This window comes from Saccostrea echinata, unplaced genomic scaffold (assembly GCF_033153115.1).
Source record: "Saccostrea echinata isolate AGI-Se365-2 ecotype Australia unplaced genomic scaffold, CSIRO_AGI_Sech_v1 ptg000008l, whole genome shotgun sequence".
Lineage (NCBI taxonomy): Eukaryota > Metazoa > Mollusca > Bivalvia > Ostreida > Ostreidae > Saccostrea > Saccostrea echinata.
The window spans coordinates 10,627,034-10,641,688 of NW_026889757.1; the positions used below are offsets into that span (position 1 = coordinate 10,627,034).

General features: G+C 31.1%; 1 protein-coding gene across 1 annotated transcript in view; it reads right to left on the reverse strand.

Annotated features, from left to right (window-relative positions):
• Positions 1-316: 316 nt before the first annotated feature.
• The window catches only part of LOC133181352 (receptor for retinol uptake stra6-like), a 36,569-nt gene continuing 22,230 nt past the window's right edge, over positions 317-14,655 (reverse strand). The window contains exons 5-17 of the mRNA XM_061315871.1: positions 13,700-13,863; positions 13,311-13,537; positions 11,907-11,986; positions 11,203-11,264; positions 7,647-7,818; positions 6,425-6,500; positions 6,159-6,237; positions 5,868-5,916; positions 5,444-5,555; positions 5,175-5,276; positions 4,620-4,783; positions 4,343-4,486; positions 317-519 (exon numbers count right to left, since the gene is read on the reverse strand). Of these exons, the coding sequence (XP_061171855.1) occupies positions 317-519; positions 4,343-4,486; positions 4,620-4,783; positions 5,175-5,276; positions 5,444-5,555; positions 5,868-5,916; positions 6,159-6,237; positions 6,425-6,500; positions 7,647-7,818; positions 11,203-11,264; positions 11,907-11,986; positions 13,311-13,537; positions 13,700-13,863 (1,634 nt within the window). The remainder of the gene's footprint in view (positions 520-4,342; positions 4,487-4,619; positions 4,784-5,174; positions 5,277-5,443; positions 5,556-5,867; positions 5,917-6,158; positions 6,238-6,424; positions 6,501-7,646; positions 7,819-11,202; positions 11,265-11,906; positions 11,987-13,310; positions 13,538-13,699; positions 13,864-14,655) is intronic.

Sequence of the window (14,655 nt, forward strand, 5' to 3'; positions counted from 1 at the left end):
AAATAAAAAAAAAAATGTTCTGAAACAATTGCAAACGCCTTTTTCATAAAAATCACAACCTACTGATTACGCATTTATAAACATTTAAGAAATAAGTAAATTATTAGTGCATTTTTTTTTCTAAAATGAGAATCGATTTTTTAATACAAACAAGGCCACAATGCATAAAATTATACATCCCGTATGACTTGCAAATAGACTAAGCAGTAAAACAATTGATTATATATATATATATATATATATATATATATATATATATATATATATATATATATATATATATATATATGTAAACTTCTTTTTCTTTTCATTTCTTTTAAAATTTAGTGTCAATACTTCCGTGCTCAATAGGTACCGCATACGAAGAGAAAAGAATTTCCTTGACATTTTCGTTGCGCTCTTTTGCCAGAGTGAGTCTTCGTTGTAGCGAGAGTTCGGGGTTATTTACCAGGGTGAAAGCAAGTAGCCACTTCCACCTCGCCTTTCGTCGTTTTTTCTGTATCATTTCCTCTTTTTCGTCTATAAAGAAGAAAATACATATGAATGTTACATCATAAATGGATTTTGATCTGAAAATTCAATCTAAAAAAGCTTTTTGTAAACCTACAGGGTTTGAGATAACTATTTAATTATGAAAACAAAATTAATAAACTATTTACAGTGTACTTATGATAGAGTGCATTGACCTATAATCCTTTCAGGATAAGCCGATGGTCAAGAGTAAAACTCCTTTCAAGAGTAAAACCCCAGTCACATTTCCAAATACGACCAACGGATTTTTAGGCAAAAATTTGATTCTTCGGACGCCAGTCGGCAAATCTTGCCCGATTTTGACCCTTTTTTTGTCGGCCGACCAAGTTTGTGTCCGTCAAGCCGTTATAATATTTTCTGCCTTGGTGGCCGATTTCTTCAATTAAAACAGTCCTTGAATAGTCCGTCGACCAAACCTGGATCATCATCCGACCATCCGCAGACCGGTTGTTAAGTCGGTCGTATTGGGTTTTCGTAAATGAAAATCAAACTGTGGCTCATTGCTCGATGATCGGGCGACGATTGACCGACTTATAAATATCTAAACTTTTAAAGTCATCAGTATTTCTAGAAATTAATGTGACTGCTCCGCGTCGCCCTATACTAATGTCGGCCGATCATGTTTTTCAGCCGACGATACGAGAAAATTTGGTCGTCTTACCATCGGCTTAAATGCGACCTAGGTATAAGGCTTTTCCGGAAGAATAAACAAATCTGGTTATCGTTGTAAGCTACCAGGAAGCTTATCTATCTTGGGATGTCACAACAGGAATAGTAACTAAACATTGCTAAAAAAAAATTAATTATCATAACATTAATATTAATTAACTTTTCATCCATTCTGTGATGTTTTTTTGACCTTTACTTAAATCTAACTTGTTGGACTGAAGTTATTAAAGTTTATGTTTAAATTACAATTTATTTTATAAAATTCAAGGATTTTGTCACAATTTATTGTATAGCCTTTACTTAAATCTAACTTGTTTATTCCATATGTAAATGAGTAGTATGCATTGTACACCAAAAATACGATAAACGGAGCTCTTCTAGAGAGCCATTAAGTATACAATCCTCCGTACGACTTACAGTTCCAAGATAAATAAATTCTTTGCAAACATTTTGGTCTTGTTGGCTTACATTTTTGGCATAGATGAAATAAAATCAATGGTAAATGGAAAGTTTCAATAAATAGTGACACATCAGTTGTTAAACACCTTGATCTATAAAATGCACCCAGTACAGATAACGATTACAATAACAACAATAAATAGAGGATATTCAATGTTTTGTAGTTGGATATTGAATTTATTCCACGAGTGGGACAGGATTTTTTTTATATTTTCACGAGAGCGAAGCACGAGTAAAAATGTCAAAAAATACTGTCCCATGAGTGAAATAAATTACATATCCAATTACAAAACATGGAATTTTCTGATTATTACATTTTCTTTGATTTTCCCTTTTCCTTTGTTTTTCTTTTAAAACACAGTGTCATGGGCTGTGACGCCATAGTTCAGCAGTTGAGACGTCATTGCTTAGCAGTTGTGAGATTGAAAACATTGTCACATGGATTTTAGCAACATATTTGTGAAGAAATATGCAGTTTGAGTCTCTATTAAGATGGTTTAATTACTAACTTTATCTTATTTCAGGCCAAAAAATTTTTTTTACTTATTTACTTTTGTATCCTTTCACACTGTGAGAGTATCATTATGGTATCCTTTCACACTGTGAGAGAATATCATTTTTATTCAATAAATAAATCACAGTATTTCACTGGTGAAAACGTAATAAAACGTACTCATAAATTCGAATTGCCTTGCAGATAGTGTTATTCTAGCAATAAGTATATACATGCATATTTACTACTACTATAATTATATAATCTACCTTGCATGCATAACATAATTAATGATACTAATCTATATTTTCCCTAAGTAATAGGTATTATACATGCATGCATTTCACAACTATTGTTGTAATACAATTTCTATATTTTCCACAGTGATAACTAACTCTAAGGTATAACTGACAGAGATGAGAAGTTCCGAAACAAAACAAACATTCAATTAACATGTTGCTATTTTTCTAGCAACTAAACAATGTTGTACATTCACGAGATAGGATCCAAATGAGTCGGTCACTGCATTGTTCCAAGTTTGAAGGAAGCTAGTCCAACTACAGACGTTCAGAAGAAGTTATCTATATATAGAATGCACTCACCTTTTACTGCAGTTAAGATATAAAGGAATGAAACAAAATTTTTGGATTTTTTCAATATGTAACCCATTTCATGACTTCAGAGATATGAAAATGTCTAACAAATATGCAATACTGTAAACTTAAAATTAAAAAAAAACACTTTTGCTTGCTTGTAAAAAAAAATCTTTAGTATACATATTTAAGAAAAAGCTTACATAAAACAATCATGACATACTTTTAAATAAACAATTGATGATTTATGAGGTTCTGCGCTGGGATCTGTAGTTCGAACAACTTTTCTAATTTTACAAATGCAGATTATACAAATATCCTGATTAATTAAGAGTTGCAGTACTTTTTGTTTAAGACGTCATATTTCTCTAGTAAAATTTAATTGAGATCGCTCCTAAATTAACATGTATATAAAGCAAAGTAAAATATAAAAAGAAGTATGCCCTACAAATCAAACGATAAAATAAAGTTAACCTGTTGGACAAAGTCAACAATCTGAGTTGTAGTAACTAACATTTAGAGAATAAAATAAGTTTGTATTTGTATGGTAGCTTCATTCAAGCTCAAAGTTCAATGCCATGGTCAACAAGAAATAAAATAAATTTCGAAATGTAAGTCCAAATCATGAGAGTTTTGTTACCCAAGTAGGGTGACCAGTTCAAAATTTGAAGTCTTTGAATCGCCAGTGCAAATATCAAAATCAACATCATTCTTGGTAAGGTTATCATAATGAAATTTTATTTACTTACTTGGGAGATTGAAGTCAGAATGTCGCATTTATTACGGAAATATATTATGTTTCATTTATAAAATCCTATGTCATCATCCGTAAAATGATTTTCTCATTTTCTGTGTGTAAAGTATCAACTACATAAATAGCAAGTCATTGCAACTGCTGACACAATCGGACAGACATTTAGCGAACATACAGAAAGGACAAACAAATTAAATGATCACGATTGTGAAATACCGCTAAACGTTCAGTTTAGTTTTCAGCATATTTTGTTTTCAAATGCCAATGATTTTGAAAATGCAGTTCTGTTATTGAAAAACATCTTCTTAAATGTATGTGGTTTGTTCTACAGTATTGAAAATGATTTATAAATCTTGGACGAGTTTATCATTTATAAATCTTGGACGAGTTTATCAATTACATTATATAGAAATAAATTGCAGCTATAAAAGCATGAAATCACTATTATAATACAGCAAGAATATCTTATTAATATTTTCAGGTCTATTTAAACAATAAAATGCAGTTTCTACAATGTAGAGAAAAATACATATTACATTTAATCGGATTATGGTTTTTCTGCAATGACTGCATCTGTAATTTGTTTTTATATATTTATTATTTATTTATTATTTGTATACAGTGGGTGAAAGTACGTCAAATATTATCACACGTACGTTCCATTGATGAGAGAGCCATGAAACATTTGACTTTTGACACTTAAGATAAAGACTACTGCATTAATATATTGATTTGCTCAGATATATATAAAGCATATTCAGTGTATGTAAATATGATTACACATATTTTGATAAATGCTTTAATTCAGTTTTGTAACAATTGAACCAACGAATTGGGACTTACCCATAGGTATCGCATCAATGTCATTCATTTTCTTTCTTTTTAATGACGTCAGTGATTCTGCTTGCAATATACTGATGAAAACCATAGCAACCGGATTTGTGTGTGTACTCTCAATATGCATAAAACCACAGTATGCATCAAACCCTGCAGAATAAATATAATTTGAAAAATGAAAAAGAAAATAAAAGAATCGGATATGTGAAAGTTGCCACACTGAAATACCACAGTGCCTTCTATGCAGTATTTTCTATGCTACGGGAACAAATGTGAATTTTACCTGGGTCAAATTGCTGGAATTTTCTGGGCAGCACGCTATGGTCAAGACGTGGGAGGAAGAGGGCGCCTAGAATGATGGACTTAATGATCCTCATTAAGCAGGAGATGAGACCAATGAAGACGTTATAGAAGAACATGAAGTAGGTAAAAATGAAGAACAGTCGTCTACAAATACAAACATGTAAAGTTTGTGTACCAAATCTTTTTTTATCTTACTAACTAATCATTTAGAAAATCAGCTCTGATGTGAAATTGTGATTTTGGTTTTTTTATGCAGATCATTTGATAGTGTATCTTGAGTTGCTCATCAGGATTTATTGCAATATACATGTACGTAGTTATTGGGTCTTAAAAAGCAAAAGTATTTTTTTACTAAAATACCCTCTAATTATTTTTTTATTTTAACTTTCATTCATGTTGTTTTGTGTATATGCCTATTCTTGTATGTGTATATCACAAAATATTCATTAAAAAAATTCAGATATACAAATATGACTGCCCGCTGAGAAGCATTTCATTCACAAAGATAAATGTTATACTATTTACGCTATCATACCTATTCTCCATAGCTAATATGTTGCCATTTTCTTGTAGGAAGAGGAACTTAGATAGCAAAAGCTGCACAAAGTTTAGCACCAATGACGTCAGTAACACAGGCCTGTAAGACAATCAACCAAAGCACAAATTAAATGAAATTTCCAATTTGCTTTTATCTTGTACAAAGGCATCCTTTTAAAACATACTTTATCACTTTTTCATACAGAAAATCAGGTATAATGTTGTTGGAGCAACATCTCTAGAATCACATGTTTGGTAACTACTTACCAAAGTGCCATGATCCATGATATAATGAAGTCACTAATAAGGTCCCATATAGTTATTATTGTTGCTATTGTAATTGAAACGAGCAAGAGAACCAGAAATTGGATGAAAAATCCTGAAATTATATAAGAAAAATAAAATAAAAAGTGATAAATTATATACCAGCGTCCTCGAGATTGGACTTTTTGTGGTGGTGGTGGGGGGGGGGGGGGGTGCTGTTGTTGTCTGTATTAAAAAGTTTATATGATTGCATATAACACAGTGACTTTAAAGTTTATTTTTAATATGTGGCTTTATTACATTTCTCATATTTTTGTAATTATTTTCAATAAACTTCAATTTCATTCACAGTACTATTTTTTTTAAAAAATTGACATATTGTTGCTCTGAAGTCTATTTAACGGAAAATTATTCCATAACAACCTACCCCATCCTATGTATCCCACCTGATAACCAGCATACCGCACGCTTCCAACCTGAAATTACAAGTTTCGGTCATTTTCTATATAAGTGTGAGTATGTGAAGTGAAATGCTTTCAATATAGACTTTTGTTTTGAAAACATGAAAACAAAGAAGCTAGAAATTGGGAAGAAAAGCTAAGTAATAATAAAAGAAATGGTAAGTGTCAGAATAGATATTTGCAAAAGAAGCATTAATACGGATTTATAACTTGAATTGTGTACAGAAGGAGAGTTAAAAAAGCAGAATTAAACCCACCATAAGACTTGCATTGGATTTTTCACTTTTAGGTGTTAGATGTTTAGGTTTTCCTTTATACAACGAAAGTAAATACTTCCTACAATAAACACATATTTTTGAATTGTAATATCTCAGTTTTTGTATTTCCATTAAACAAATAGAATTTTTTGTGTTTTTTTTATTTCAGTTTCTAATTGAGTTTTATACAGGATAATTTTTAAAGCAATATGTTGGGCAAAAAACATATTTCTATTTCATCAATTAATAATGTGTCTATATAGTACCTATAAGATGTCAAATAATGAAACAGAAAGACCGTGTTGATAAGAAACGCAACCGTCAGAGATGCAAGGAAACAACCTAAAACAAAATTCAAATCATCATTATTTTAATTTTTTATTTATAAAAACAAGTACAAAACAAGTATTCTGAGAGTATTGCATTAGCAATACTAGTCCCCTACCGGCAAGTGTTATCTGGTTCCCGTTAAAAAATGAAAATGTCATAATTCCTTCAAAAATCAATGAAGCGAACCGAAATGCAAACTTGGTCTATAACTCATCAAGGTAAAGTCACAGACCAAAAATCAGCTCAATATCTCCAAGCGTTTAGAAAAAAATAACGCCTTTTCAAAAGGCGTTATAACGCGAAAAAAGGCGTTATAACGCCTTATGGAAAGGCGTAATAACACCTTTTTCGCGTTAAAACGCCTTTTGGAAAGGCGGCTCTATAATTACGCCTTTATTTGCGTTATTATGCCTTTTTCCGCGTTATAACGCCTTTTCAAAAGGCGTTATTACGCCTTTTTTCGCGTTATAACGCCTTTTGAAAAGGCGTTATAAAGCTTTTTAATTTTTTTTTTTACCGTAGTTTGATCCTAATAGGCTTTCGTAATAACAAGCACTGAGAGTATTGCATTAGCAATACTAGTCCCCTACCGGCAAGTGTAATCTGGTTCCCGTTAAAAATTATAAAATGCCATAATTCCGTCAAAAATCAATGAAGCGGGACGAAATGCAAACTTGATCTATAACTCATCAAGGTTAAGTCACAGACCAAAATCAGCTCAATTTCTGCAAGAAGAAAAGTGCGGAAAACCAAGTGGGACAGACTGACAGACAGACAGACGGACAGACTCAGAGGAAACCTATAGTCCCCTCCGGTCTCACCGGTAGGGGACTAATAAAGGAGGAGAAATAACTTTGCTTTGGATTTGTTAGAGAAAAATAATATAACAATTTTGTATCAGTAATATAAGAAAATGTATAATGACAAATATTTATACTAAGTATGGAGCTCGAGAAATAGGTAATCATAAATTATGTTGCAACTGGAACACTAACAAAGTACTGTCCACCACACCCCTTAGCAACAGGTCAAATCATTATTAAATAGAAAACACAGACTAACATTTTATCCAACTATTTCTGATTTGCTTTGATAATTTATAAACAATTTTGTTCAGGGAATATGTTAGCAAGGATGTAAGCAAGGTATATTACTCACCTCCAAATGATATGACGAAATAATAAGCAAAGTATAATCCGTCTCGTATAATTCCTACACCCTCCGTTTCTCCTGGTTGTGGATCCCATCCTATGACATTAAATTGAGCAATCAATCCATCCTCCAAAAATTCGAAGACTTGGTAGAGTCCAAGGAATAACTCTAAAAAAACCTTTTTTGAAATTCAAAAAAGACAATATTTTAAAAAAGCCTCTAAGATAGAATTCTAATGCAACTGTTTTGTATAATGCATTTTAATTGGCTACTGCACTGATGTTTGGGGTAGTTTACAGGGTTGGATCCTGATGTTTAAAGTCTTAAGACTTTTTTAGTATTTACACACATAGCTTAATTAAAATTGAAAACAAAAAAGGGGGTCAATATGCTTTTTTGGCGCCACGGTACATTTAATATAACCATTTGCACTGAAATTGTATCTTATCATAAATCACGTTTTCCAAGTTTTCCCTCTTATATTTTTTTTATCTAAATAAATCATGGGACAAAAGACACTACATGTATTATTCTATCTTAAAATGACACATTAAAGTTGTAACAATAAAGAAAAAGTTTTAAATTGCTTCGCATAATAAAATATTTGACTTTTCTGCACTCAAAAAAAAAAAAAAAATCATTTTTCTGGCATTAAAAATTTAAAAAGCAAAAACTCAATTTAAAGTCTTAAACTTTTGCTGAATTTAAGCAGATTGGTCAAAATTATCTTATATTTTCAGAAAAGAAAATCAAAAGTTTGGGTCTATGATATAAATTTTTAGATATTACTAAAAAAAGAGTTACTTTTATGTAATGGATAAATAACGAGATGGTGTTGAATAGTTTAGAGAAAACATTCCCTCCGAGGGCCGAATGCCCGAGGAGGGGATGTTTTCTCAAAACTATTCAACACTATCGAGTTATTTATCTTACTTAAAAAACTTCCCCACTTTGGGCCCCAAAGAAACATTTAGCCATTCATATATCCAACCTTGCTGTAATACAATGGGATCTAGCCCATTCAGATATCCAACAGTGACAAATTCAATAGCCTAATCGAACACCCCTTTTATTCATGGACTACTGAGCCTGCAACTGCATGGTGCTAATGTCATTTCAAACCTTTCCATTGTACTGAACAGTCATGAAATCAGATGAAGAATAGTTTTAAATCCAAAATAAATTTAGAGAGGTTCAGATAGTGTTTTGAATACTTTTGACCTGAAATCAGAAGAAAACTACAGAGTTTTGTTTGATAAAAGGTTGGAAATCTAACATTGCATTTAAGATGATGATTTGTTGAGGAAAAGTGTTGGAATCTTACGGAATTCCATTCGGACAATACTTCTAGTAGTGCTAAATCAGATGAAAAGATTGTCGGTGTTATGCAGAATCTGCTTTAAAAATATTCCATATCAAGATCTGCAATAAAAAAGGTGACCAAAAAATAGATGGGCTGTCGATTTATTAAATTGTTTTGGGAGTACGCTGGAAAAGTATGAGAACAGAGATGAACCTAGAAAAAAAACTGAGGGGATTTGCTGATAAAGGACCCTTAAAATAATGTTCAGCAACAGGAAATGATGTGGTTTAAGGTTCAAGGTGAAAATGTATTTATAAGCGTGTCATAAAGTGATGCTTTCAAAATTTAAGACCGGAAACATTTTGTTAAAATTACCATCGGACAGGTATTGGATATTTTATTGCCGACAAGAGTCTAAAAGTGTGCAAAATTCGGAGGAATTGTAAATTTTGTGAGCATTGGAAGTACATTTTTAACACGATTCTAATGGTGTGAAAAATGCGAAGTGATTAATTCCGTGTGCATATGATATCACTTATAATAGTGTGACAAATTCGGAGTAATTATTTTTTATGTGCATTGGAAATACATTTTTAACTCTTTTATCTCTTTTGTTCATTGCTTAATTATGTTTGTATGCACAGTTGGATATTTAAATATCCAACAGATAGGCAGTTGGATATTTGAATATCCAACTGATGGCCAGTTGGATCTTTAAAATATCCAACTAGTGATGGTTGAATCGGTAAAATATACGTTGACTAAAAACAATGGGTGACGTCATTGAAGTTTTTTAAGTTAAAGATATACACGCTATAACTTGCGTCAGTTAAAAATAAAGTTGGAAATTTATTTATTTTGTTTACCAAATAAAGTTACGAAAATATTGTAAATTACACAATTGGAAATGAACGCATTATAAAGATCTCAAATCATAATTATTTATTATCCTACTAGGAATGTAATGCCTCAATTCAAATTCATACATCATGTGACACCGTCGCTACTTTTAGATTGATAAACAAAAATGGCGTCAAGAAAACGAGGTAGGCAGTTGGGTATACAAAATAACTTTTGACATGGATGGCATACGTTTTATGCTTAAAAATACTTATCAGTATTAACCATCTACTCTGCAATGACAGATATTAACTTTTTTTCAAAATCGTAGTCAAAATGCAACGTATCTCGTTGTCTATGATTTCCCGCCCGCGGACATGCGTGTTTATATACTGTTTACGCACTTCCCTCATCAATATTCATGAATAGGCTGAATTCTTAATTGCAGATCTTGCTCAATTGTTTTGTAATTACAACGAGTTATTTAGTAAAACTTTGGGGAAAGTAATTATTTTTTACATCATGTTTTTCAAATCATTTAATCATTTTGTTTCACATAAAAAATCGCGTTTATATACCGTATATATCTTTAAAACTGGCTCAATTTTTTTCCTTGACTCTCAGAATTCACTATATTGGACACAATATGATGATAAAATTAAAAAATTAATTAAATAGATATTTCATAACCAGCATTAAACATTTCACTGCACAAAATAGCTCTGTGTGCAACCAGCTTGAATAAACCTTCCGCCAAAAAATATAGTTCCAGGCTTAATCCTATTGGAATGGAATTTAATCGCGTTTTTTTTTTCATTGAGTATAGTTTAATTTGCATTCTAGAATCCAAATTTAATGCAAGAACTTAAATACGATGCAGAATTTTAGAAATAAAGGTCCAGACAAAAATCTGCTTAAAAGCTCTGGATCGAACCTCCTAGAATAAGCACAAACGAGAGTGAAAACCTTTTATTGTGACGTCATAAAGAACGACGCAAAAAACAACCCTTCATGACATATTTCATTTCACAAAACATTACACAATAAGAGGTAAACATAAAATAAAATGCATAAATGGCATTAGAATGGGAATAACTATCTTTTTATTTGTTATTTGCAACCGTTAATGCTGATTTGACGGTCACAAACATCCGTTTTACCGTCTCCGCTTACGCCTCGCCGGCAAAACTCAGTTTGCAAACGTTCAATCAGCATTAACGGTCGCTAAAAAGAAAACAAAGAAAAAAGAAATGAAAGTTATCCCTTATTATGGATAAAAGAAATTTAACACATAAATCTATCAAAAATCAATCAAATATGCTTTGAAACTCGGGCAGACAATGTAGGAAAAGAAGTGGTGAAGAAATAACTAGAGAATTTATAAAATTTATTGAATTGAGTTGATAAATCTTAACTTACTGTATAGAGTAATACAAATCCTACAGATATTACTGACATCATCCTAGCTGAATATCGGAATCCTGAAAAATAAAAAAAAATTATTTTCTTTCAGAAATAACTAAAGGGTACTAGACACATCAAGTACATTTGCTTGAGGACGATAATAGTAATGTGATACGGACAATCTACTTAGTTTGAGATGATAGAAAAAACATCTCAAGAATGTTCATGAAAGAGCTTTAACCTTAAAAGATCGGAAGAACAAAATATTTGGTATGTTCTTTTTACGAGACTGTAAAATTAATATCATATAATATTAGAAATACCCAAAATAAAAATTTGAGTGCAACATATTTGTTACCGAGGTCCCGACAAAAAATATCAATACATTCCTTTCACAATGTAACATATTCAGAAACAATATCCACATAATCTATTGAACAAAATAAAATTTTACACTGTTTCTTTTATGGGAACTGATGCCAATCTAATATTTTTCACACTTACATAGGAATTTCTTTTAAGATGTAAGTTAAGGCTGTATAAAAAGGATAACTCCAGCATTCAAATGTTAAACTTTTGACTTTCTAATCCTTTTTACTACGATCTTTTCATTATCTTTTACAGTTACTTACAAACTTTATTCGTGAAAGTAATAATGTTTGTATTTGTAATGTTCTGTAAAAATACCTAATTATATTAACAAACAAGAGTAAATTTACCTTTCTTACGTCTGTAGAATATTTTCTGAGATAGTGTTTTCAGGAGAGAGATTATTTTGTTCTTTTTCCCTTCAGGCGGTCTGCATTGGAAAATAAAATTTAATGATTATGTGTAGGAGGAGAAAACTTGTGTCCGACTCAAAGAAAAGTAAACTTTACAAATAAAACTCTTCTTTAAAAATGTTTTCATAGGAGAACATTGCTTTACTGTATATTTTTCTCTTTTAAACATTCATTTCTACAAGCAAAATATATATAAATAATAGGGATGTCAATTTTGTCTATAATTCATATTCGAATATTCAATGAACGTATTCGCATATATTCGAATATTCGATAAAATAAATAAATCTTTTATTTTAAATATGCATCATCCTACTCTCATGAAAGGTTTAGCGTAGCTATACTTATATTGGAAGTAAAATTGTATGAAGACTTTTGTCGGTGTACAATAAGAAATTCCATTTGATATTTGTCAATGTTTGAAATAAATAATTGATTTAAATGTAGAAAAGTATAATTTTAACAAATGAAACGTGTATTTATAGTAGCTCCAACTGAGGAACCAGTCGTCTTACAAAAGGCAAGATAGTCATAACGGTGACTGTTCAGATTTCAATACTTGTAATGAATTACAATTATATCTGCCTGATAAGAGATTATAATCTTTGATACAATGTAAGCAAATATTTCCATAGACAATTTTCCTAGGTAATTTACTAATTTCCCAATAATGAATATAAAATTCAGGATTATGTACAACCCGAGATAATTAAGTAATTTACACATTTATTCTGAAATCAAGCCCTTTACAATATTAATTACAGATAAATTCTATCGGACATTCATTCAATGATCAATTAATTTTATTTTGATAAGTATGCTCTTCACGCCTTTTAGACATTTATAGATTTCATTTTTGTCCTCGATTCTAGATCTGATCGTATCTAACTAATAAAAACTACGAAAGTACGTTATGTATTATACATAAAGCATTTTTGTAATGTAATCTAGTAGATTTATAAGATAAGAAAGTAGTGAAAAAATTGATCGCTAGTAAATTAAACAGGGATAATTCCAGCGCTGTTCTAATCAAAATTTATTAATCACAGTACTTCTTTTTATGAAATCTGAAAAACACCGAATATTTGAATCTTAAATTTATATTCGAATATCAGCTCATCGCATGAATATTCGAATGTTCGAATATTCGTTGCCATCCCTAATAAATAAACGTGACATACTTTGCCAAGATCCTACTTTTCGAAGTATTAAAAAGTCAATAGGTAGAGGGATTCAAGACAATACTTCTAATATTTCGTATTAATCGTAAATTTTCTATTAAATACGTAAATCTATGATACTACATGTATTTTTAAAAGTAAAATGTTCAAATAAACTAACGGGGAAGGAGGCTCTGGTTTTCTGAACAATTTTCGAACATGGTTGCCTTGGTAGGATTTTAGGATTGATTCATATAGATCTTCACTGCTTTCAAAGTCAACAGCAAGTTTGGTTTTTTTCTTTGGTTTAACAATAGATAAGACGAATCTGGCGGGAAGACTGAAGCTAAGATACAGGTAGCAGACGATTTCTGGTAACAACATGACAATCAGAATAAAATAGGAAACCTGAAACAAATATAAAGTAACATAACTTTCAGTAACATAGAACAGTTTCAAAAGGCTTATTTAAAAGTACCTTAATATTTTCAAATTTAGGAGTGCCTTTTGAAATGACTGACAGCATCAAGATTTTCTTTCTCAAATATATACACGCAAACAAATACGTACATCCAAATTCTGTTCACAGAAAGAGTTGGCGAAAAAATTAGCTGTGAACGTCCATGCAAACAATGTAGCAATTAAGTATCCTATGGGACTCTCTGCTGTGATTCCGGCAAACAAAGGATAGTAACCAAGACCATATATTAACATCGAGGTAAGTGCAATGAACACTGAAAGAAACATAAAATATCCTTCGTATTGCATTTTATTATCACACAGGTTAATTCTTAGGGTTGTGCATAAATTGATGAGTTTGTAGAAAATTTTAACATGTTTACAATAAAATTCTATGGACCTTAAATGTAACATTATTAGTGTGTTGATATACCCTCTAAATGTAAACAACCATTTCATACTCAAATTCGAGCTTATAATATGTTTCTTGCTACAAAAGCATGGTAAAATCCGTTTTAGTTTCTTTATACAGTAATGAGCTTGCCAGAGTTATAGCCATTCCATCAATTTAATAAATTGTAAATAATTAATGCCCCCTCCCCTTTCGATACCTCTTTCTTTCTAAAGTCCTTAAAATGTTGAACTGAACTAGTTAGATTGCTCTGGCCTTAGGTGCTATGCAAGATCTGTTATTCTGTATGAGCGCCTCCTATTTCTTGTCCAGCTAAAGATCAAATACATGTATTTTGCAGAGGGGAACTTAGTTTCATTTGCAGATAAATACATACATATAATAGGAATACAATTTGCCTTAGATTTTGATATATCTGTTCGTCTACGCGTAAGTCCCACAAGTCAGTCGGGTCCTAGGAAGATGGATTTTTAAAAAAAAAATTGTTTCCGCCCATTGCTCATCATGATCACACAAAAAGTTTGTCCGGTAAATTGTCAGTAGTAAAGAAGATATCATAATTAAGCATGTGATAAACTTAGTGCCCTTTGTGGTATGTAAGAAATAAAGCATGTGATAAACTTAGTGCCCTTTGTGGTATGCAAGAATCCGTATA